Genomic DNA, 25671 nt, shown 5'->3' with positions numbered 1-25671 from the left:
CCCCATCAACGTCGCCCTTGTCTATGTATGTGTGTATGTACAGTGTATATATATGTAATGTATATATATCTGCCTGTTACTATAAATGGAGAGGAGCAACTTTGTGGCGCAACTACTCTCGAAAAGGGGGATGCGAAAAGTCTCAGGGTTGACATCATGTAGCTGGGTGTGTTACAATATTTCAAGTACCCCGCGTGTAATTTCACATAAACAGAGAAATAAAACTCTGCGTAATGTCTCCTTGCTGTACTGTGACTCTAGGTAGCCCCGCTAATTTAAGAATTTTAAACATTAATGTGCGTGGAGCTGCGTCAACCCAGCTGCTATCGGAGTGTATCTCCACAGCCCCCCTGCGCTCGAATAGCTGTTGGAACAATCCGCATCGCAGGGTGTGGATCCGGAGCGGTCCAGAAAGGGTAGCCAGCACAGGGAGTAATAACGGGAGAGGGGCGAATATGAGTTAATGCTACCCGGGAAGAACACCACCTCGGAGGTGAATATCCTGCGAGAAAAATCTGAGGATTGAATGAAAATAAAGTTCATTGTTTGACCTGGAGGTATCAAAGGCGAAAGGAGCGCGAGGAGAGAGCATCGAGCCACATACGGAAGCTACGAACTGACTGGCAGCGAACGACTGCGTAGAAGACAGTGTGAGAGGGAGGTGACAGTGTTGAAAAGTATATTGCTTTTGTTCATTTGGAACTACGGAGTATTGGGTTATATTTTAAAGGCACGTTTTTATTTTACTTTCGCGGGGATCACGACTCACTTCCGGAAACCCACTTTTTTTGTTGAGCAGTCGCTACAGTTTTTGTATCAAAACTGACGAAGAGACTCCAAAACCGGAATATTGCACTGTCGTCAATATCTTGTCAGACGAGATACGTCAATTTAAAATAAAATAAAATATGGGAGAGTGCGGACCGGATTTATTTAATATATGTTAAATATTACATTCAAGTATTTGACATGCTGTAGTTAACAAACAACCTTTGCCACTCAAGTGAACTGGCGAGAGAGAAGGATACATTTTTGCTGCGTATGTGGACGCGTCCCTGGCACATCAAAGCAAATCAAAATTGAACATTCACTTCTCTTTTTTTATTATCAAGAGAGGCGCATTGACTCTACCTAGATCAGAGACTTTGGAATAGAGCGCAAGAAACTGACACTGAACACGATTTTACTTTTGTTGTGCCTTGGAATACACTTACTTGCACATGAACACTTTGCTTTGTCGTATTTCTTTTTGCATGCACATGTTTATTTCTTCTTCCTGCACACGATAACATTTTTCACAAGCTAAAGGTTGTTGTCCCTCTCCTCCCAGCTCTCGACCTGGCAGCGCTTAAGGGCACCCGTTAACTGTGGACTTCGCTAGTTCCTTCAAGGGGGAAGGGTAGATTTTCATGTTTATGCATCTGGTGGAGGAGACAAAGACAAAAAGCTTTTACTGTGGATGATTTATCTCTCTGAACTGTACCTTTTGTGTCACTGGATTAAACCACCAGGTTGAAGTCCGGGAAAGAAAACAGCACAGATGTTTTGGATTGCTTTCACCTGCTTATTTTTTGAGTGATTAGTTCACAATAGGATACTTACACAGAATCTAAGAGGCAAAGGCTATTTTTAGGGAGAGTGATGGGGTAAATGGTGGTAGTTGGAAATTGAGACCCCCACCCTCAGCCCACCAACACTTCCAGCTTTAGCTCTGGTTCCATTGTCAGCTGCTGAATTATCAAAACTGGAAATCCGAGTGGGGGTCCTGTCTCAGTCAAGCTCCCAGATATACATCTCACCCTTGTCTACTATCTGACTGTATCTTCTTTGCATCTTTGACTGGAATTAAAAAAGAAATTCAACAAGGAACAATGCATGAAACTCCGCACTTATAAGAAGCAAACTTGAGTAACCAAATATTTTCTTCCCCATATACACAGAGAAGCATATTTTTTATATATAATATATATATATATATTATATATTATATATATATATATTAAATAAGAAATAGCTATGAAATATATAAGAATATGTAGTTTAAATAATTATATTATATTTTTACGTCAGAAATAAGTATTGTTGCCTGAAACCCAGTTCATTGCCTTAGAGAAACATTGTAATAAAGAATACCGAGGAAAGACCACGTGAAACTTTTTTGGAAACAAGTTAATGGTGCCTTTTTAGTTTCGTTGGTTCCTAATGTCTCCACCACTTCAGGATTGAATTGTTGACAAAGAAATATTTTTGTGTGAAACCCTTATATATACCTGCCTTTCCGGTTCAAACTTGAGTTTTATTGTCGTTGGATGTATATTGCTGAATTGCAGAGCTTTCTGAAGATTTCTGAGGCAAGGATTACCCCTTCACTCTACACTTGATGCATCCTCATAGTTTTCCAAAGTAATTTTGGAATCCCCAAATTATAAACTTTGACTTGATTTCTGGGATACAGCGGCCCAACACACAAGAGTTTCCGATGGTGATCACTTCGTCAGTGGAGGAGAAGTCGCAGCCTTCTAACAGAATGGTCGCAAATCTGCCGACCGAATCCTGGATCAACAACCCAGAGCAAAGTCGCTACTTACCAACTCAGTCACACCTACTCCGGAAACCGACAAAAAGTTAGTACCAATATTGTTGGTTTGTGAATGAGTGTACACACTCTTACTTGAACATACAGACGCACATAAACACTCACACTCTCTCTTTCTCACTAATCACGTGTTGTAAACTTTTAGTGGATCAATCTAAGCAAAGATAGTTATTTGTCATACTTGAATGATGTGTGGAATTATAAGTAGTAAAGTATGTCGCTATTGCATCACCTGTGTAGTTCTCTGTGAGACCCCCTCTCTTCCAAAAGGTTCACCACCTCTGTGGGTTGTTGTCATGGAGCTTTTCATGCACAGTTTTGACTTGTGCCTTGTTCATTCATAGTTTCTACGATCTGTGGTGTTGATGACACTGTGGCGCTTATCCTCCTCCAAATGTCATGAACAATCACAAAACTGCATGCCATCGTAATTGTAAAAAACCAAAAAGAAGCAAGCATTATAGTGATGACATAATGAGAGGAGGGCGAGAGAATCGGGGAAAGACCTATCCATTATTTCCATAAGAGTTGGAGGATTAAAGTTGAAGCTGCAGAGCTCCATTGGTCGGTGTCCTACTACTGTTCGCATGGATGCATCAAGTACAGTTTTCATCATTGTTGTAGAGCGCTTCGGTGGAATAGTGTGCACGTGTTTTAACGTAGTAGAATGGAACTAATACAGATATTGTAATGTTTTGTCAGTGGCATAACAATGATGTAATTACAGAATCAACCTGTTCATATTGTTCTGACTTCATTTTGGACCTTGGGATGGATAAAACCACTACCTCAACAATATCTGTGTTAGAGCATAAAAGTTTATCATTTTAAGTTGTTTTAGGTTTATTTTAGTAGGGCCTGGGATTCCCAGGAATACTCATCACAAAAACTCAAGCAAGCCCCACCTAGAGGAGTTCCACCTAGGAGACTAGGAGACCTCTGCCAACCCCCTCTCCCCTTTTCCTTTCCCACAATTGTCTCCAGCCCATGTTCAAACAATTCTGGGAATAAATTCATTCCCTTTCAAGGTTACTGTTGCCCAGGCTTTACTACTGCAGTCCATTGATCTTTTGGTCCCAGTGTTTCCATGGATGGACACATGCCTTTTTATGTTCTGCACAGCTGTGCTCTACTTGTACGAGTCGTGTGGTTCACACTAGAGCGTGTTTTACCATGACAGCCAGGCAGCTGGGAAATCCTAGCAAAGCTGGGAGTTCCACAGTCCGTGCGTGTGGTTGCAAAACAACTTTATTGATCTGAGTGTTAAACCTCAAAGCCTGTGATGGGGCCCTTCTCCACCTATCCTTTTGTTGGGGCCTGATGCATATTTTTTATTCTTAGATTACATTTGTATCACCTCTGTTGTGGAGATTCCCTTAAAGTTTCACAGGGTTACATAATATTTGACATTTGGGCAATTCACAGTTTATTTTACGAGTATCATGACAGATTTATGTTGTTGCTGTATAAGCCAAGTGCTTCACGGAATCCCTGCCCCTGGGGAATTGCACATCTTATGCTCTGTCACGTTTCACAGTATCTGACTGTTGTAGATAGATTCTCACTGTCTGGACCTGCTGGATCACTACAGGTCAATCAAAAGCAACACCTGGACCTACAGGTGCAGGGGTTTGAACTACTTTTGAACACCAGGCTTATTATTGTGTTATTACAGAGGATGTAGCCTGTTTTATTAATGACAAAGATACCTTAGTGTGGTGACATTCAGGCAGTGAATAGCCAGGTCTGTGTTTAGTACAGGAAGCAGCTTGTGGAGATGGTGATGCCTATTCAATGGACGGAAGAATAAAGATGGAAGTGGAGGGAGAGTTGGGGATGGGGGTAGATGAAGGCATGAATGAATACTGAGTGGGGTTTATCTGTTTATCCTTTCATTTTATTATTTATTTGTATAAGGGTTTCCCATTCTTGCCCAGTTCCGGCACTGGCTCAAGAAAGGAATTCAATTATCCGTCAATCGTTTATCCACTTAATGCTCTTTAGATATAAATTACTTAATTGTCCCGTTTTTAAGAAAGTTTTCAAGCAAGCAATCTAAAGCTTCTATGAGGACGACCACACCAGCCACCACCCCCACTGAATCCAGTCTGACCAGCTGGTCCAGCATGGTAGCAGGGAGCCGTCTCTGACACCGCCATTGGTCAATCACAGTCAGTCATGCACTTTGTCCATGGCTGTGCCCTTGACGCTTGACATTGTAGCACTTATTTTAAGGTCACAGCTTTCCATGGTGCTGTTTATCTCAGGAGTTTCCCATAAAACTTAAGCGAGTTATCGGCATGGATAAAGGTTGGGTTGAAAAGTGAAGCACGAGGAGGACACTTGTTGAATAGCTGACGGGATTCACCTTGTAGACTGCTTAGTGTACAGTAGTTTAATGCAGGTTCTCCCCATAAGCCTTAAATTGGATTGCAGCTTGGCTCAGGAAAGGGCTGTCTGTGTCCCATCCCCCTGCTGAGAGACTCCCTCTCGTGACACAGTGAGCCGCTACTGAAGTGGGCACGGTGTCTGGGGGTTACGTTGACACCTACTGTTGTCTGTCACAGCATGTTTGGTAGAAGTCTAGTCGATATTAAACAAGGCCTCTGCTTGATCAGAAACAAAAATGATCATGCACTGAAATAACTTGACTTGGTGATTACCTAAGTTGGTGGCCAGATGGTTTTGGCAGTTGGAAAGTTATCTAGTCGCCCCGCCTCCCCTCAACCATAAGTATTTATCATTGGCCAGACCTCGGGCTCACTCCTAATATTGCTATCTCTATTGGTAGGGAGATGGTGACACTTCGAGTCCAAGTTTACAGCTGAGTGCATAACCTTTCAATGTTGCCACTATCACTTCCTAGTAACAGTGATTTAGCAGGCTAATTGTAAATCAACGCATGGCTGTAGTTGTCAATTGTAACTCAAAGCTCCTCTCTGGACTTTAAGAGGTATCAGACTCTGTGAGACAGGAATAGAAAGTGCAGTCTTTATACCCACAGATCTGGGTGACTTTTCAGCTATTTCCCCCTTTAATTTAAGTTATTTTTATCTGAGTATCCAACTCTCTTTCTCTGCTGCCTATTTCCGTCCTCACAGTGTGGTGCAGGCTGAGCGGCTGTGTGTAGGTTACTGACTTGAGAAACTGGGGAAGCATTTCACTGTTAGTCTACACCTGTTGTTTACGAAGCATGTGACAAATAACATTTGATTTAACTGTCTGAAAGATGCCGGAGAGAAATGTAACATGCTTGAGAAAGAGTGTGACTTTGTCTGGTTCATTTATTTTCTGTCTGGAAATGTTGAAGATATGATAATAGTTAGGCCTAAGGCCAAAGGTAAAGGCATGGTGGGAGCTTCTTTTCCTGAAGTAGAAGAACACGGAGAAGACAAGGGCCATATCAGAGCTGGGGAAAGAGAACAAATCTCAGGTTAGGCCCTCTGTTAGTGGAGTTTGGACTGTGAGACTGAAAGCAGAGGTATCTGAAGCCGTCACACAAACACCACGTCCCCACCGCTGCCCTTTGCTCCTTTCCCTCCCTTCATCTTGTTTGTTTCCTGCACTAATTTATGGTCTAAAGGTGAAACGTCTCGTCCCCTTGCTTACTGTGGTTGAGTCATGTTTATCCTTCTGACTTTCCAGTAAACAAGATACTGAAGTTATCATTCATTCCCCCTCCAAGAATGTGACTGAAGTGATGCAATCAATGCTCTTGATTGCTGTGTTTTTAACAAGATCCCCAGACTGTATTGCCTGTTGGACTGTGTTGTATTTGGTGTGGTTACAGTTAGTGGCAGGTGCCTGTTACAATGAGCCTGTCCTCCTATAGCTCTTCCCACCAGCCTCCTCTGGTGTAGAGGAGGTGGTGGTGGAGTGGTGCTCTATAAACCGCTGTCCCTTGAGATTGTCCCACTCTGTGGAATGTGCTTCATGTGGAAGTAAACAAATGCACCGTCCAATAAATCAGTCTGGATTGAGTATCCTTGTTGTTGTAGCGTAGCTGGGAGGGGCTGGTATACAGGGTTAGGGGGGACCTCTCTGCAACGCTCCCAAGTCTGTCAAAATGGGCCTTTATGCTTCACCCCTCCACCCCTTCATCCCTCAGACTGTAGCTAAGGGGGAAAGTAAGTTTGTCCTTTTCTGTAGCTGTACCTTTTAGACTGTGGTGATGAAGCAATAGGAATGTGTGGACTAGAGATTGTCAGGGAGGTGAGTACATAGGCTAAGTGTTTGTGGTGGGGGATGGTTGAGGTGGTTTGTGTTGTGGTGAGGTTTCGCTTCACACTAGTTAAAAACGTTAAAGGGAAGGAAGCATGCGTTTTTACGCACCAATGTAACACAGTGTCGTCAAAGACTTAGTAACTTAGTTGGAGTCATGATCTGGTTACGTACCAGTACAAACATAGTTATGTTTTTGGGTTATTACATATTTATTACCTTATTCCTGGATAACTTCTAAACTTCCCACAATGCACTATTTCTCAGTCATTTGGAGGATATATGCTGTGCTATTGAGTTTGTATGCTTGCCCAGTAGCAATCTTAAGCTGGCTAACATTAGCCACTAGCCATGCTAGCATGTAATTCAATTCCAGACCATGTGCTGGCGGTGGTGACCTACAATCCACCAATCACAGGAAGTGTGATGTGAACAAGAAGTAGATGGGGCACGTATTGCCATGGACACGGCAGGCTCTAGTGCCTTCGTGCAGTTGGCTTGTCTGTTCTCCTTTCGTTTTGTCAACTTTTCGGGCATGTTCTCTAACATTAGCTGTCTAGTTAGCTTGCTGGCTAAGATAACTGCATATAGCTAACATTCTTTGATAACTGGTTAGATGGCGTTATGTATTTCTAAAACTTTGGTTTACTTTAATGTAGCTATAAGCTAGTTGTTAATAGCAACTGGCTGACTTGTAGTGCTAAGGTAACGTTAGCAGCCTGGTAGGGCTAACCTTAGCAAACTAGTAGGGCTAACATTAGCAGGCTAGTTGGCTAGCAACCTTGCAGATTGATTTGGTACAATAAATTCATAAAGTATTTGCTTGTAAGTTGGCTGAAAATGTAATTGAAAGCAATAGTCATGAGTGCAAACAATTTGGTTTAATTTTAAGTTATACATTGTGTTAGTTTACCACCCCTTCGACCTCCCCTCAACCTCCCCTCCCCAACACCCCCTTCGATGACGCAAGTTTGAAAGGAAAACATTTATTGTGCAGTAGAAGTAGAGCTCAGTGTGCTTGTAGCCTGTATCTGCGTGACCAAGCGGTGGTCTAGCCGTCCGACATCTTCTGGCAGACAAACAAACCCCCCCCCCCCCCCCCCCCCGCCCCCCGCTGCGCATAACTCACAGTATCCACGCTGACACAGCCACTTCCATCACGGAAAGCACATAAAACATTTAGCAAGCAAACTCTCCCGTGCTTCTCTCGCTCTCTCTCTGACTCTCTCCTCCTTCTCTCTCTGTCTTTCTCTTGTTCTTTCATAAGTAAAATGGGCAGTTTGCGAGGCTGTATGTAAGTTCACACCTCAGTGGTGAGTTGTGACTCTTCCCCCTCTGCTTCCTCCACCTGAAGAATCAGACTGACCTCTCCTGTTTGGCAGGCAGGACTAGATAGATAGCTGCTGCCTCTACAGGAGCTGACATGCCCAGGCTGCTGCCCACCAAAGGAGCTTGGTCACTCTGAGATCGATTAGAGCTGGTCAGTCTAATGAGTTAGTCCACAGCTGAGGAGAACCTGCAGCCGTCCTAAGATGTGAACAGGCCCTTCTCAAAGGGGGATGAGAACCTAAGGTCCTTTGGGTCACAGTTTAAACTTATTGGGAAAGGGGGAGTGGTGTAGGTGAGCGGCTGTAGGTTGCTACGTTTTTGGAAACAATAACAAACATGGCCACCTGACCCAAGAGGCATGGGAAAGCTTGCATGACGTTGTGTGTGTGTGTGTGTGTGTGTGTGTGTGTGTGTGTGTTTGATACCTTCTGTTGTGCCACCCTATGTGCCATCAGGGGTTTCAGGCAGCAGATTAGCTTCAGTCGTTACTGACAAGATGGGCATTTGGATTGGCCAACAGGAAGAGAAACATAATAAAAAAATACATCAAACGCTGGGTACTAAGCACAACCTCATCCGTACTAGCTCTCTCTGTAGTAGAAGTTGTCGAGCCAGAGCCCAGAAAGTACCACGGCCACAAATCGTCCTGTACCAGGGCTGTCGTCGGCCCTCTTCTCCCATTGCATTTGGGAGAGGATTTAGTTATATTTGTATGCACTGTGTGAGCGCTCAATTTACCGGTGTCACTGTTTGATGAGAGGTCGACCCAGATGGGTGTTATTTATTGCTTTCAGTCTGACTCAGCTTTGGGGGGCTGACTGTCTAAAGTTCATTGGGGGCATAGTGGGGGTGTTTGGGTAGAGGAGAATTATTTGACCTGCTCTCAAATAAATAAAGCACTCTGTTGCTGCCTGCCGGCCAGCACTGTGGGCAGGCCAGTGATATGAGGAGGTTTAGCTGGTGTCTGGGCATTGGCAGGGGGAGATTGTCACCAGGAGGACAAGGAGTTTTTCCTGACCTGGACTCAGTTTATAAGACCTAATCGTCAGTCAGTCCACTCCATAGGATGGCTCACACTTCCAGTGAATGCCCAGAACTTCCTCCTTTATCAAACTACTGTGATCGGACATATGATGTTAGGTACTTCCCTCCGGCCTGTCTTCATCCTGTTGGATTGTATCCGAAGGCAAAGTGGTTGTATTTGCAGTCCAGTGATTGACAATGACCAGATGTACAAGCCAGTCATGACAATGATCTGATGCACCAATCATGTCGGGCAGTGCAGGCTGGAAGCGGACATTACCGCTGTGTCCTGATTGGATTGTTGCCCGGCATGTGGAAGCAAGAGTGTGACATTTGACCTTTGAGAAGTAGCTAATGGTCAGGGTCAGTACAGTGAGGGTCCAGAGCCTTTACACTGAGGGACATACTGAGATTCTGGACAACTAGACATGTCCTGTGGAGGGACACACGCACGTTATGACATAGAACTTGACAGATGGAATGTCATATTCATGATGTACAAGCAGCCAGTCTTGCTCTCACCCCCTCCCCCCTTTCACAGTCTTTCACAGTCTGGGCCTGAAAAGCGCAGTGTCAGAGTGCGCAGTATCTGTGTCTCAGCTGTGCCTGTCCCTCAGTGCCAGCGAGCCGGCCACGCCGGGAGGGAGAGAGGAGAATGAGTGTCCTTAGTGACCTGACCTGGCCCAGACGCAGTCGGCACCACGAGGGCATGGGCTTAGCTTCCCCTGCCACACTCCCTCGCCGGGTCTGCACCCTGCACGAGGTCAGCTCAGAGACAGTTCTAGAAGAAGATTTAGCTTTTGGAACTTTCTATAGACAGTGGTGCCTTCTCTTGTGACCACTGACAATGGACAGGATCAGTCAGGAAAGTAGTCTGGCTGTCGTCAGCGTGACAGAAGGGAAAGTGTTCTATTTACTGTTGTTCTAAACACTGAAGTAACTTGTTGGCAGCATTGTGAATGAGTTGCTGTCTTCAAAGTTCAAGGTGATCTTACCATTCACAGAGGGAGCTCTAACGGTACTGCATTACCTGCCTGTTACCTGGCTCTGTCAGGTGTGCCTGTATGAGAGCTTGGAGATCCTGACCGGACAGTGGAGAGATGACGGTGGTCCTCCTTGCCTGTGTTGTGGCGGTGAGTGTGTTAATGCGTGTTGTCAGTGTACCAGCCAGGCATCCACAGTGTTGTTGCCTGAATGGGAGCATACAGACCTGCCTCTTTACCTCCACTCTATCCCTTCCTTCCATCATCCCCTAGCTTGCCCCCCCCCCCGCCTTTTGCCCAGTGTCCAACTTTGGCTTGGTGGCACCACTGCTCCCGTTACCCTAACAGGGTATGAGAGGGGTCGACAGGGCCGGGGAGGGGGAAGGGACGGTGGGTTCAGCTGTTGGCCTTACACCCCCCACCCCATTTCATTCCTGTTCCTTGGAGACAGGGAGTGGGCTAGTCTGTTGCTATGGTGACACCCTGATTGGCAGCTGTATTTGGTCAGCTGTAGAGGGGTGTGGTGGGATACCTCATGGTCCATGCACGGTTAATTGGTGTAAATGATTACTTCAGTATGTATATATTTAACCCGGTCCGATTTGACACTTGCATAAGTGAGGATGAATTCTACCCTGTGCAGTACACCTGTGTGTCTGTCTATAGATGGCTGTGTGCCCTTACCTACTATATTTTATTAATATCCAGCCCCATTAGAGACATTTGTGTGAGTGCTTTGGCCGGTTGGGTGAGAGAGAGAGAGACTGGGGGAGAGAGAGAGACTGGGGGAGAGAGAGACTGGGGGAGAGGGAGAGAGACTGGGGGAGAGGGAGAGAGACTGGGGGAGAGGGAGAGAGACTGGGGGAGAGGGAGAGAGACTGGGGGAGAGAGAGAGAGAGAGAGACTGGGGGAGAGGGAGAGAGACTGGGGGAGAGGAGAGAGACTGGGGGAGAGAGAGAGAGACTGGGGAGAGGAGAGACTGGAGAGAGAGAGAGAGAGAGAGAGACTGAGAGAGAGAGAGAGAGAGACTGGGGGAGAGAGAGAGAGAGAGACTGGGAGAGAGAGAGAGAGAGAGAGACTGGGGGAGAGAGAGGAGAGAGAGAGAGAGAGAGAGAGAGAGAGAGAGAGAGAGACTGGGGGAGAGAGAGAGACTGGGGGAGAGAGAGAGAGACTGGGGGAGAGAGAGAGAGACTGGGGGAGGGAGAGAGAGAGAGAGACAGACTGGGAAAGAGAGAGAGAGAGAGACTGGGGGAGAGAGAGAGAGAGACTGGGGGAGAAGAGAGAGAGAGAGAGAGAGGAGAGAGAGAGAGAAGAGAGGAGAGAGAAGAGAGAGAGACTGGGGGGAGAGAGAGAGAGAGAGAGAGAGAGAGACTGGGGGAGAGAGAGAGAGAGAGACTGGGGGAGAGAGAGAGAGAGACTGGGGAGAGAGAGAGAGACTGGGAGAGAGAGAGAGACTGGGAGAGAGAGGTAACATGCAGAGCGAAATAGAGGAGGAAGAGGGAGGGCGAGAGCGGCATTGTGGGAAGGGTTGCTGATACAGCACAAGCTACCAGGTTTATTTATAGAGACCTCGCCGCCCAGCCCTTGGATACTAGCAGCCAATGAGCAGCTAGAGACGAAGGGGGTGTCACACTCAGGAAGTTCGCAATGTGTTCACTTCAGCATTTAAAGGCACAGTGTGACATTTCTCAGTGCTCGGCAGATAGCCCTCATAACTATCGTCATATCCCTCCCAATGAAGGCCAGGGCAGAACAAGGCCTCTCATAACAACAGCAGTTTCCGTGCGTTATGAAATTTCTCTTCTGTTTTTTGCAGACCGGTTTTCTACTGCTTTGCATTTCTGATTCCAGTGCATCCACAGTCATTACTGTAGCATAAAACCACAACATTGCAGGTGCAGCTGTTGACCATTTTAAAGATAGGTTGTATTGTTAACCTCTAACAATGCATGGCCAATGCTGTTGGAGATTTATTAAACAGTCTTTGCTGTAGAACGTTGTCGTATTGATCTGAAAGGCTGATTAACTGTAATTCTGTAAGCTCTGGATACAGGTCTGTGTGAGTGTGGTAACATGCACACAATCATGCAATTTATTGCGGATAGTCAGATTAATATAATAGTTTGATTAAAACGTTTACATGCTTTGCAAGAAGAAGGATTTCCCTAATAATCCTGTTTACATGGACACATCTGAGATCAGGCTACCTGAAGATAAATGTTCTACCACAGCGAGCATATTTCATTCAGCATATTTCACGCCGCTGGAATGTTGGTGTTTACGTCCTAATAATGAAAAAGATCTGCCTACTGCCATAATTAGTTTAATATTGAATTATTAGTGTACATATGAACATACTGTGTGTGTGTGTTTCTAGTTTTATTAGTCGTATGTACAGGATACACATGGCATACACTGTTCAACGAAGTGCTTACTTGCAGGTTCCTTCTCGACAATGCAACATCAATAAGACATTCTAAATATTTGTGTCTGTGTTTCTCTGTGTATCTGTGCCGAGACAGAGAGCAGTTTGAGATGAGTCACGTATGTGATGTTTCCTCCTTCCCTCTCAGCCCACTCCTGATGCCGGTGTTGGGACTCATCCTATCATAGGAGGGAATGCGTGCAGTCACCCCTCAGGATTGATGGTACTCAGACGTGCTGTTTTGCACTTTGTTTAAACTATGGCCATTGACCGGCGGGCTATTTCAAGTTGGAATGTGTCGTTGATAAATTTCACCCCCGTTACTCCTCACTTTAAAAGCCAGTGATAAAAGCATTGGCTGTGAAATATCTCATCAATTTCATTAACCCCTTTTCATATTATTTTTTTCTGCATTTTACTGGAGACGTGCAATTAATCTGTTGGTTTTGCAGGACACTAGCACAGTGGTCAAGGTTTTCATCAGCAATTTAGGACATTGCACCGTAAGATGTGTTGAAAGGGTTTGCACTAAAAGGAACCAAACCATTGAACAGGATATGCTGTTGGTACTGTTCAGTAGTGTAAAGGTCATTGGAGCCCCATGTCCTCTGTTTAGGTTTCCTCACATCTGGAGGGAAGACCAGAGTTGGGGACGGACAGACTGTATAAGTTAAGGGACATCATTTCCCTGTCTTGACATTTGACCGGCAACATTTTTAATTTACCGGACATTTGAGAGATTTACTGGACCCATATGCATTGGATGCATAACCTGATCAGGGAGTCCACCCACACTGCTCAGAATGACAGAAATCAGATTTTAAATGTTGGTCATTCATATTAACAGAACATGCAAGTCGAGGATGCAACGATGTGCGTCCAGAATAACTGCACGTTTACTTTTCCTCAGCCAACAAGAAGAGTCACGAACAGCAACATCACTAGCCTGTCAATCTACTATCCCCCATAGTGGAAAAGTTTACATGTTCTATTGGTCAGCTTGTCAAGAAAGAAATCTCCTATTCCAAACAGACTCTGGGACAGTTGTGGAACAATATATCCCACATTCATACAACCAGTAGACCTAGGCTACATGAACATATGTATGATGTAACAGATCAGAACATTTAGCTTAAAATGTTGATAAAATGTTATTTCACATTATAAGCGCAGCAATGCACACGTGGTAGAAGGCTACGCGCGAATGTTCGTTCCATAATGTAATTTGCAGGAAAGACCATTAGCAAAAGCTTAAAGCACATACAAGTGGTTTCATGTGACAGATGGATAAATCTGTTTGAAATTTAAGAAAGAGGGAAATGTAATATACAACAACTAGCACAGGTTGCTAATATGACTAGTATTGTGCCTTTGGCTACTGGACAATGAAAGAAAAGTTTATTTAAAATAATTCCCTCGAATATGGTCTAATTTTGGCTAGGCTACTTTGAGGCAAGGTAAGACATGCCTCATAGGTAGTAAAACGTTCATGTTTCAAACAATTAAGTATATGTTTTCAAAATGCGTACTGCCTCCAGCTCATTGCAAAATGGTGTGTGACACGCTGATGAAGCCTGCTTTTCGTTTCCTATGCATTTTCTGTTTCAGACGCTGTAGCAGCAGTTCTCGCGCTGTCTGACAGATTTTCCGCTCTGTATCTGTATGCTGTACGTGTGTGATAATTATGATACATAACGAATGTACTGTATATGCGGCAATTTAATTCCACTAAATTATGCAAATTAACCTAATAGACCGATAAGCATGAATAGGCTAAAAAGCATTAGTTTGCAATGTCTTGGACGGCGCCAATTTTATTCACCGGCTTTTCTTTCTTCTTTTTTATTGGCTAAAAGCCGTCTATTACAGGCTAACAGAAACTCTGGTCTAAACTTAAATTTGATTCAAACTTTAACTTAGAACAACCAGGATGAACATCTTGTCGTAAACCTTCTACTATCCACAGCTAGGTCAAAGTGTGGTCTGACTCCTTATATGTTTAATGCCAGTGGAATGAGTTTCCAGGCTGGTTTGCTGAGCCACTGGCGGATGTTTTTTTGTTTTTGTACAAGCAGCCCCCCTCTAGCTAAGTGAGTGAGTTCAGAATTCTGCAGAGGCCAAGGTTTACCCAGGAGCCAGCGGTCCAAACTGCTGTGTCTTGGCTTTGGTGGAAATCAGGCTTGAGCATGCAGCACTGTCAACACCACACTGGACTGCTCTTACCAAGACTGCTGTGTTCCAGCCATGATTTTAGCTCGACTGCAGTCAAACTGCAGGCAAAGCAAAGTCTCAAGACTGCAGAGAATCTCAGTCAAGTTGAACCTGGGATTCTGACAGAAAAACAAGTCTGGTGGAACTTAATGACAAAGCAAAGCAGCACACTAAACAGTGACTCGTCATTTTTTTGTAGGATGATGCAACAGTCTTGTCACACAGTGGTTTGTCACATTGAAGCGCTGACCCACGTTGTCCATCTTTGCTAGCTCCCTTGACAGAATCAGAAGATTTTAATGCTCACAACATTCAGCAACAAAAATGGTTTGGTTAAGTTCCATCTTCTATATCTTGTGAGAAGCCATCTCTCCTTTCTCTTTTATAAACGCAGGAGTTGCAGTGAAAGAGTTCTGCTTGGAAATGTCTTCCTGGTTTTGAAGTGTGACAATGTGGACTACTGACCTCCACAAAGGTCTCATATCTTTCTCTATGTCACACACACACACACACACACACACACACACACACACACACACACACACACACACACACACACACTGAAACAGGACACCCTCTTGCATAGAGATATTTCACTCCACCATTATTTGTGTGGTCTTTCTGGCAGGGAGCTAAATGGCCCTGTGGAGTGGTACCCTACTAAGTAGCCATCCCACCCTCTTGCTCTACATCCTTGATAGGGTGTATGTGTGTGACTTCAAAGAACAGCCAAGAAGGGTATGTGAGAGAGCACATGTGTGCTTCTCCTCTGCAGTGCAGTGCTCGTGCCCACACCCACGGCAGTGCCAGTGTATGTATGATGAGTTAGGAAGCTTCATGTCGATGTATTTTTTTCTAAAAACCTCTCCCCCTCTCTTGTCCTTTCTCCCCCTTCCCTCCATCTCTCCATCTATCCTGTGAAGGTGGAAGCAGCTCAGGATGCAAGCCCCCCTCCTCTACCCTCTGCCAGCCTGCCGCCTTGGGCTTCTCCCCCGCTGAGCCAACCATGTCGAGCCAGCACAGCCACCCCTCCTTCAGCAACATCCACTCCATGGCTGAACAGCAGCAGGTACCCAGCGGCTAACGCCCTCACAGGACACTGCTCTAATGCTCTGTTTAGAATAATACTCTGTTTAGGAACTGACCTTATACTGACGCTATATATACACACACACACACACACACACACACACACACACACACTCTGATGCTATACACACACACCACACACCCTGATGCTATACACACACACCCTGATGCCATACACACACACACCCTGATGCTATACACACCCTGATGCTATACACACACACACACACACCCTGATGCTATACACACACCACACACCCTGATGCTATACACACACACCCTGATGCTATACACACACACACACACACCCTGATGCTATACACACACACACACACACACACACACACACACCCTGATGCTATAGACACACACACACACACACACACACACACACACCCTGATGCTATACACACCACACACCCTGATGCTATACACACACAACCTGATGCTATATACACACACACACACACACACACACACACACACACACACACACACACACACACACACACACACACACGCACACACAACCTGGCCCTATACACACACACACAACCTGGCGCTATTCACACACACCCTTATACTGACGCTATACACGCCCTTATACTGACGCTATACACACCTTTATACTGACGCTATACATGCCCTTATACTGACGCTATACACGCCTTTATACTGACGCTATACACACCCTTATACTGACGCTATACACACCTTTATACTGACGCTATACACACCTTTATACTGACGCTATACACACCCTTATACTGACGCTATACACACCCTTATACTGACGCTATACACACCTTTATATACACGCCCTTATACTGACGCTATACACACCCACAACTCATCACGTGAACGTAGGTATTAGCATCACATACTGAATGGACATAATGAGAGGCTACCTACCTGTTGGATTGTAATATACATCCACAACCTCAAACACGTCAGCATCACGTATAGTACCAGTCAAAATGTTGGACACACATACTCATTCAAGGGTTTTTCTTTATTTTTACTATTTTCAACATTGTAGAATAATAGTGAAGACATCAAAACTATGAAATAACACATATGGAATCATGTAGTAACCAAAAAAGTGTTAAACAAATCAAAATGTATTTGAGATTCTTCAAAGTAGCCACCCTTTGCTTTAATGACAGCTTTCCACACTTGGCATTCTCTCAACCAGCTTAATGGGGAATGCTGAGCACTTGTTGGCTTCTTTTCCTTCACTCTCCCATCTCAATTGGGTTGAGGTCGGGTGATTGTGGAGGCCAGGTCATCTGATGCAGCACCTTCACTCTCCTTCTTGGTCAAATAACCCTTACGCAGCCAGGAGGTGAGTTTTGGGAAACAAATGATAGTCCCACTAAGCGCAAACCAGATGGGATGGCGTATCGCTGCAGAACGCTGTGGTAGACATGCTGGTTAAGTGTGCCTTGAATTCTAAATAAATCACCAACAGTGTCACCAGCAAAGCACCCCCACACCATCACACCACCACCTCCATGCTTCACTGGCAGAACCACACATGCAGAGGTCATCCGTATATCTACTCTGTGTCTCACAAAGACACGGCGGTTGGCACCAAAAATGTCAAATTTGGACTCATCAGTCCACTGGTCTAATGTCTATTGCTCGTGTTTCATTTATTTGGTCTGCAATCTGAGGTGCAGTTAACTCTAATGAACTTATCCTCTGCAACAGAGGTAACTCTGGGTCTTCCATTCCTGTGGCGGTCCTCATGGGAGACAGTTTCATCATAGCACTTGATGGTTTTTGCGACTGCACTTGAAGAAACTTTCAAAGTTCTTGAAATGTTCCACATTGACTGACCTTCATGTCTTAAAGTAATGATGGACTGTTGTTTGTCTTTGCATATTTGAGCTGTTCTTGCCATGATATGGACCTGGTCTTTTCCCAAATAGGGTTATCTTCAGTATACCACCCCTACCTTGTCATAACACAACTGATTGGCTCAAACACATTAAAGAAGGAAAGAAATTCCACAAATTAACTTTCAATTAACAGATGTGCCTTATTAAAATGCATTCCATGTGACTACCTCATGACAACCTCATGAAGCTGGTTGAGAGAATGCCAAGAGTGTGCAAAGCTGTCATCAGGGCAAAGGGTGGTTACTTTGAAGAATCTCAAATATAAAATATATTTTGATTTGTTGAACACTTTGTTTTGGTGTCATGATTCCGTATGTGTTATTTCATAGTTCTGATGTCTTCACCATTATTCTACAATGTAGAAAATAGTAAAAATAAAGAATAACCCTTGAATGAGTGGGTGCTCAAAAATGTTGACTGGTACTGTACTCTATTGACAAGCAACTACAACCACCATCACTGATAGATTGTTCTGTGGCTAGGCAACAGTGTTGCCTGTATACATAGTTAACTCAAACATGCCCAGTTATTTCATTGGAAATTACTCCTTCCACTCACATTGTGTAGTGACCTTTACTTACTTTAGTTCTTATAACCACTAGTTAGAATACTGCAGGGATGTCTTGGCCAGTTTTGGGGCTCCCCTCACCACCTGTCCCCTCCAGGTGCTGTCTGATGCGACCATACTGCAGAGGAGGATCCCCCCAAGTTTTAGAGATCCCGCCAGCGCCCCGCTGAGAAAACTCTCTGTCGATCTGATCAAGACTTACAAGCACATCAATGAGGTGAGTGGAGTGTGTGTGTGTGTCAGCCAGCCAATCAGGTCCTACAGGACTCTGCTGCTACAGGAGTCATAATCTCCAGGAAACATCACCTCACAGCTTATCTGCTGGGATCCGGCCCGCGAGGGTCCAATCTGGCTCACGGGTGGTTTGAGTCAAATAAATGTTTTTATTTGTATTTTTTTATTTATTTTTATTATTTTTGTGGGGGGGGGGCTTTCAATATACTTTGAAATGACTAAAACAAAATCAAAACTGTGTAGAAATGATAATGGACTTACATTCATACAGTTTCTTGACTGTCTAGCTCACTTAGCACCAAAATGAAAGCCAAGTCAGGGAACATCAGACATTTTTTTGCAAATATTGACGGCGAGGAAGTATTACTAATATTCAGTGCCGCCCTCCCGACCTCGTTGAAGACCGAATGAGGCCTCCAGGGCAAAATTAGTTTTACACCCCTGGTATAAACATTAGATTCTGGTTGCTTTCCCCAAATGTCCCTGGTTTTCCAGAAATCCCAGTTGGAAAGTTACCAGAGTTTTTCAACCCTAGGTATATGTAACTGTATTAGCATAAACTGATGTACAAGTGAAGGATATCAGTTTTATCATTGGTTTGGTCCTCTAAGATCTATCCAAACAGTAGTGTGGCAAAATGAGAAATATCAGTGATTTACCCCTCTTTCTCTTTTCCCGCCCGTCCCTTCCTCTCTCCATCTCCTCTCCTCCGTGTCCAGGTGTACTACACGAAGAAGAAGCGGCGTGCCCAGCAGGTGCCCCCGGAGGACTCGAGCACTAAGAAGGAGCGGAAGGTGTACAACGATGGCTACGATGACGACAACTACGACTACATCGTGAAGAACGGGGAGAAGTGGCTGGACCGCTACGAGATTGACTCGCTCATCGGCAAGGGCTCCTTCGGGCAGGTCAGTGGGCATGGGGGAGAGAAGGTATAGGGGAGGACAGGTCAGTGGAGAGAGGGTATAGGGGAGGATAGGTCAGGGGGTACGGGGAGGATAGGTCAGTGGAGAGAAGGTATAGGGGAGGACAGGTCAGTGGAGAGAGGGTATAGGGGAGGACAGGTCAGTGGAGAGAGGGTATAGGGGAGGACAGGTCAGTGGAGAGAAGGTATAGGGGAGGACAGGTCAGTGGAGAGAGGGTATAGGGGAGGATAGGTCAGGGGGTACGGGGAGGATAGGTCAGTGGAGAGAGGGTATAGGGGAGGACAGGTCAGTGGAGAGAGGGTATAGGGGAGGACAGGTTAGTGGAGAGAGGGTATAGGGGAGGATAGGTCAGGGGGAGGATAGGTCAGCGGGTCTGGGGGAGGATAGGTCAGAGGGTGGGGGGTGGATAGGTCAGGGGAAGGATAGGTCAGGGGGTAGGGGGTGGATAGGTCAGGGGGTGGATAGGTTAGGGGGTAGGGGTGAGGATAGATCAGGGGGTAGGATAGGTCAGGGGGTGGGGGGGATAGGTCAGGGGGTAGTGGGAAGATAGGGTAGGAAGGAGGATAGGTCAGGGGGTAGGGGGGAAGATAGGGTAGGGGGAAGGATAGGTCAGAGGGTAGGGGGAAGATAGGGTAGGAAGGAGGATAGGTCAGGGGGTAGGGGGGAAGGATAGGTCAGAGGGTAGGGGGAAGGATAGGTCAGAGGGTAGGGGGAAGGATAGGTCAGGAAGTAGGGGGAAGGATAGGTCAGGGGGTAGGGGGTGGATAGGTCAGGGGGAAGGATAGGTCAGAGGGTAGGGGGAAGGATAGGTCAGAGGGTAGGAGGAAGGATAGGTCAGAGGGTAGGGGGAAGGATAGGTCAGAGGGTAGGAGGAAGGATAGGTCAGAGGGTAGGGGGAAGGATAGGTCAGGAAGTAGGGGGAAGGATAGGTCAGGAAGTAGGGGGAAGGATAGGTCAGGGGGTAGGGGGTGGATAGGTCAGGGGGAAGGATAGGTCAGAGGGTAGGGGGAAGGATAGGTCAGAGGGGAGGACAGGTCAGTGGAGAGAGGGTATAGGGGAGGACAGGTCAGTGGAGAGAAGGTATAGGGGAGGACAGGTCAGTGGAGAGAGGGTATAGGGGAGGATAGGTCAGGGGTACGGGGAGGATAGGTCAGTGGAGAGAGGGTATAGGGGAGGACAGGTCAGTGGAGAGAGGGTATAGGGGAGGACAGGTTAGTGGAGAGAGGGTATAGGGGAGGATAGGTCAGGGGGAGGATAGGTCAGTGGGTCTGGGGGAGGATAGGTCAGAGGGTGGGGGGTGGATAGGTCAGGGGGAAGGATAGGTCAGGGGGTAGGGGGTGGATAGGTCAGGGGGTGGATAGGTTAGGGGGTAGGGGTGAGGATAGATCAGGGGGTAGGATAGGTCAGGGGGTGGGGGGGGATAGGTCAGGGGGTAGTGGGAAGATAGGGTAGGAAGGAGGATAGGTCAGGGGGTAGGGGGGAAGATAGGGTAGGGGGAAGGATAGGTCAGAGGGTAGGGGGAAGATAGGGTAGGAAGGAGGATAGGTCAGGGGGTAGGGGGGAAGGATAGGTCAGAGGGTAGGGGGAAGGATAGGTCAGAGGGTAGGGGGAAGGATAGGTCAGGAAGTAGGGGGAAGGATAGGTCAGGGGGTAGGGGGTGGATAGGTCAGGGGGAAGGATAGGTCAGAGGGTAGGGGGAAGGATAGGTCAGAGGGTAGGAGGAAGGATAGGTCAGAGGGTAGGGGGAAGGATAGGTCAGAGGGTAGGAGGAAGGATAGGTCAGAGGGTAGGGGGAAGGATAGGTCAGGAAGTAGGGGGAAGGATAGGTCAGGAAGTAGGGGGGAAGGATAGGTCAGGGGGTAGGGGGTGGATAGGTCAGGGGGAAGGATAGGTCAGAGGGTAGGGGGAAGGATAGGTCAGAGGGTAGGAGGAAGGATAGGTCAGAGGGTAGGGGGAAGGATAGGTCAGAGGGTAGGGGGAAGGATAGGTCAGGAAGTAGGGGGAAGGATAGGTCAGGGGGTAGGGGTGGATAGGTCAGGGGGAAGGATAGGTCAGAGGGTAGGGGGAAGGATAGGTCAGAGGGTAGGGGGAAGGATAGGTCAGAGGGTAGGGGGTAGGATAGGTCAGGAAGTAGGGGGAAGGATAGGTCAGAGGGTGGGGGGTGGATAGGTCAGGGGAAGGATAGGTCAGGAAGTAGGGGAAGGATAGGTCAGAGGGTGGGGGGTGGATAGGTCAGGGGGAAGGGGGAAGGATAGGTCAGGGAGTAGGGGGAGGGTAGGGTATGGGGAGGATAGGTCAGGGGTAGGGGGAGGATAGGTCAGGGAGAAGGGGGAGGGTAGGGTAGGGGGAGGGTAGGGTAGGGGGAGGGTAGGTCAGGGGGTAGGGGGAGGATAGGTCAGGGGGTAGGGGGGAGGATAGGTCAGGGAGAAGGGGGAGGGTAGGGGAGGATAGGGGAGGGGAGGGTAGGGGGAGGATAGGTCAGGGGGTAGGGGGAGGATAGGTCAGGGGGTAGGGGAGGATAGGTCAGGGAGAAGGGGGAGGGTAGGGTAGGGGGAGGATAGGTCAGGGGGTAGGGTAGGGGAGGATGGGGTAGGGGGGGATAGGTCAGGGGGTAGGGGGAGGATAGGTCAGGGAGAAGGGGGAGGGTAGGGTAGGGGGGTAGGGTAGGGGAAGGATAGGTCAGGGTAGGGGGATAGGTCAGGGGGTAGGGGGAGGATAGGTCAGGGAGTAGGGGAGGATAGGTAAGGGAGAAGGGGGAGGGTAGGGTAGGGGAGGATAGGTCAGGGGTAGGGGGGAGGATAGGTCAGGGAGAAGGGGGAGGGTAGGGTAGGGGGAGGGTAGGGGAGGGTAGGGTAGGGGGAGGATAGGTCAGGGAGTAGGGGGAGGATAGGTCAGGGAGAAGGGGGAGGGTAGGGTAGGGGGAGGATAGGGGAGGGTAGGGGGAGGATAGGTCAGGGAGTAGGGGGAGGATAGGTCAGGGAGTAGGGGGAGGGTAGGGTATGGGGAGGATAGGTCAGGGGGAGGATAGGTCAGGGAGGAGGAGGGAGAAAGAAGAGGATGGAAGAAAAGAGAGGAGAAACACTTCCAAAGTTTAAGGTGAAGAGTTGCATGGGGTGAGTGAAGTATGTCTACAGACGTGAGGAGAATAAACAGGTCAGAGGAGAGGAGAGGGATAATGACTGTATTTTGTTTGGTGAAGGAGCTTTGCCTTGGCCACTACCACCTGCATATACTACAAAAAACATGGCTGCCTGTCTGACCTGTGACCTTTTCCATCCCGCAGGTGGTGAAAGCCTATGACCACCACGAGCAGGAGTGGGTGGCCATCAAGATCATCAAGAACAAGAAAGCCTTCCTGAACCAGGCCCAAATAGAGCTGCGACTGCTGGAGCTCATGAACAAACACGACACCGAGATGAAGTACTACATAGGTGAGGACACACACACACACACACACACACACACACACACACACACACACACTCTGCTTTAAGCCCCCACTTACCATCTACTAAAATGAATTCATACTGTGCCTCTTTGACGTCACATGCAATCTGCTCCACATTTAACATCTCAATTGAAATATAGACCAATGCCCTACTTCTCATATATCCCTATGTATAAATATCATGCTACGTATATATATCAATCCAGTAGCCTTTGCAATGATAAACCTGTCACAGAAACCACCTCTACCTCACTAAGCTCCTATAGCGCTGAGCGAGGTGATTGACACACAATAATATAATAATAGATGGCATTTATATGGCCGAGCTGTTTTCCATGTGGTGAAAGCACCTTGCTCTCCACTCCAAGGGCACACTGTCACTCTGGAAGTCACCTCAACCACTACCCATGTAGAGCAGAGCACTCAGATAGGTTACTGCAGTATACCGCTTCCCCTACTAACCTCCCCCCTCTTCCCTCCTCTCCCCCTCTTCCCTCTCTCCCCCTCCCCCTCTCCCCCTCTCCCCCTCTCCCCCTCTTCCCTCCTCTCCCCCTCTTCCCTCCTCTCCCCCTCTTTCCCTCCTCTCCCCCTCTCCCCCTCTTCCCTCCTCTCCCCCTCTTCCCTCCTCTCCCCCCTCTTCCCTCCTCTCCCCCTCTTCCCTCCTCTCCCCCTCTCCCCCCTCTTCCCTCCTCTCCCCCTCTTCCCTCCTCTCCCTTCCTCTCCCCCTCTTCCTCCTCTCCCCTCCTCTCCCCCTCTTCCCTCCTCTCCCCCTCTTCCCTCCTCTCCCCCTCTTCCCTCCTCTTCCCTCCTCTCCCCTCCTCTCCCCCTCTTCCCTCCTCTCCCCTCCTCTCCCCCTCTTCCCTCCTCTCCCCTCCTCTCCCCCTCTTCCCTCCTCTCCCCCTCTTCCCTCCTCTCCCCCTCTCTCCCTCCTCTCCCCCTCTCCCCTCCTCTCCCCCTCCTCTTCCCTCCTCTCCCCCTCTTCCTCTCCCCCTCTTCCCTCCTCTCCCCTCCTCTCCCCCTCTTCCCTCCTCTCCCCCTCCTCCTCTCCCCCTCTCCCCTCCTCTCCCCCTCTTCCCTCCTCTCCCCCTCTCCCCTCCTCTCCCCCTCTTCCCTCCTCTCCCCCTCTTCCCTCCTCTCCCCCTCTTCCCTCCTCTTCCCTCCTCTCCCCCTCTTCCCTCCTCTTCCCTCCTCTCCCCCTCTAGTCCACCTGAAGAGGCACTTCATGTTCCGGAACCACCTGTGCCTGGTGTTCGAGCTTCTCTCCTACAACCTGTACGACCTCCTGCGCAACACCAACTTCCGCGGCGTGTCTCTCAACCTGACCAGGAAGTTTGCCCAGCAGCTGTGCACGGCGCTGCTGTTCCTGGCCACGCCCGAGCTCAGCATCATCCACTGCGACCTCAAGCCTGAGAACATCCTGCTGTGCAACCCCAAGCGCAGCGCCATCAAGATCGTGGACTTCGGCAGCTCCTGTCAACTAGGCCAGAGGGTGAGGAGACTAGCTGACTAACCAAGCACAGAGATATAGAACACCCTAATGAACCCAATGCATGTGCTGGGTGGGCTCAGGGGAGGGTGTTGAGGAGAGAACGCCATTGGGTTAGGAGAGAGGGAGAAGCAAGGGGAGGGAAGACTACGCCTTACCAAGCACATCAATATACAGTCCACTCCTGAAATGAGTGCATTGCAGTTCACCACTCCCAATGGATCCTTTGTGAATTGTTCTGGGTATCTGCATGCTCCTGTGTGTTATATTTAAGATCGACTTAAACCAATGCATACATCAGCTGTCGACTGGTTTATATAGTAGGCCCTTAATGCATGCTATATCCCCTCTAGATGCTGGGGGGGAGGTTGGGTAGAGAAGAAAATTGGGGCAGGGAGAGAGGAGGGAGCTGTTGGAGGGGATAGATAGAGAGAGACGCAGGGGAAGGGAGGAAATGGTAGAGGTAGAATGAATAAGAGAGAGCGTTTTCTAAACCAGATAAACGTTCATTGTATATTAACCTTTGGATATCTCAGGAAGAGGGAGAAGGGAAGGGTGGGGTAGACGGATGGATGGACGGATGGATGGACGGATGGATGGATGGATGGATGGATGGATGAGGGAGAGAATAGCCCACAGATGATGATTCCGTTTCTCCGTTTCAAAAGAGAATGAGCTCAGTTTTCTTCAGAGGGTAAATAGACATGGAGAGGGAAGCTATGGAGGGAGGCCGTTGCCAGGTTAAATAGGAACTGGCATTCACAGCACGTTTTTGAGGACTCTTGGGAAGATGAGGAAATGGGCCTCACTACAGTGCTCAAGTATAGAATCCCAGCGGCTCTGCTGCACCCAGTTTAGATATTTCTACTCAGCTTGGCCTGCCCCCATGTGGACGAACGGTGTCACTGCACCACTTCCACCATCCTGTCTCCCTCCACCAGTGAGTGTGCTCTAATTTAGATTAGAAATGTTATTAAAGGGCCACAGCTCTGTTCTGCTGTAACCACATACTGGAGCTAATACCTCTGTCTTTTGTCATCACATTTTCTCCCCTCGTCTTTCTATCTCACTCTCTTCTTTGGTAATATATTTTCTTTCTTTACCTCACCCCAACCTGTCCATCCCTCCTCTGTCCTCTCTCCCCTTCTCCCTACCTTCTTCTCTCCCTCTCCACGTCTTTTTATTTCTTATATCACCTCATTCTGTCCCTCCATCCTCTCCTCCACCA

At 47.5% G+C, this 25671-nt stretch overlaps 1 protein-coding gene across 5 annotated transcripts in view; it reads left to right on the top strand.

Moving 5' to 3' along the window:
* The window catches only part of dyrk1b (dual-specificity tyrosine-(Y)-phosphorylation regulated kinase 1B), a 68327-nt gene that overhangs the window by 37380 nt on the left and 5276 nt on the right, over nt 1-25671 (top strand). The window contains exons 1-6 of one of the 5 annotated variants that reach the window (XM_029743874.1): nt 186-2624; nt 15712-15857; nt 18447-18566; nt 19303-19491; nt 22793-22940; nt 24160-24446. In XM_029743874.1, coding sequence (XP_029599734.1) covers nt 2480-2624; nt 15712-15857; nt 18447-18566; nt 19303-19491; nt 22793-22940; nt 24160-24446 — 1035 coding nt within the window. In that variant the 5' untranslated portion in view covers nt 186-2479. Of the gene's footprint in view, nt 1-185; nt 2625-15711; nt 15858-18446; nt 18567-19302; nt 19492-22792; nt 22941-24159; nt 24447-25671 lie in introns of those variants that run through there. The other 4 variants (XM_029743883.1, XM_029743879.1, XM_029743891.1 and 1 more) reach the window with 4 other exon arrangements.

The sequence above is a fragment of the Salmo trutta genome, chromosome 3 (genome assembly GCF_901001165.1).
Source record: "Salmo trutta chromosome 3, fSalTru1.1, whole genome shotgun sequence".
Lineage (NCBI taxonomy): Eukaryota > Metazoa > Chordata > Actinopteri > Salmoniformes > Salmonidae > Salmo > Salmo trutta.
Note: the sequence above shows the minus strand (reverse complement) of the source record. Positions and strands in the feature narration are given on the sequence as shown.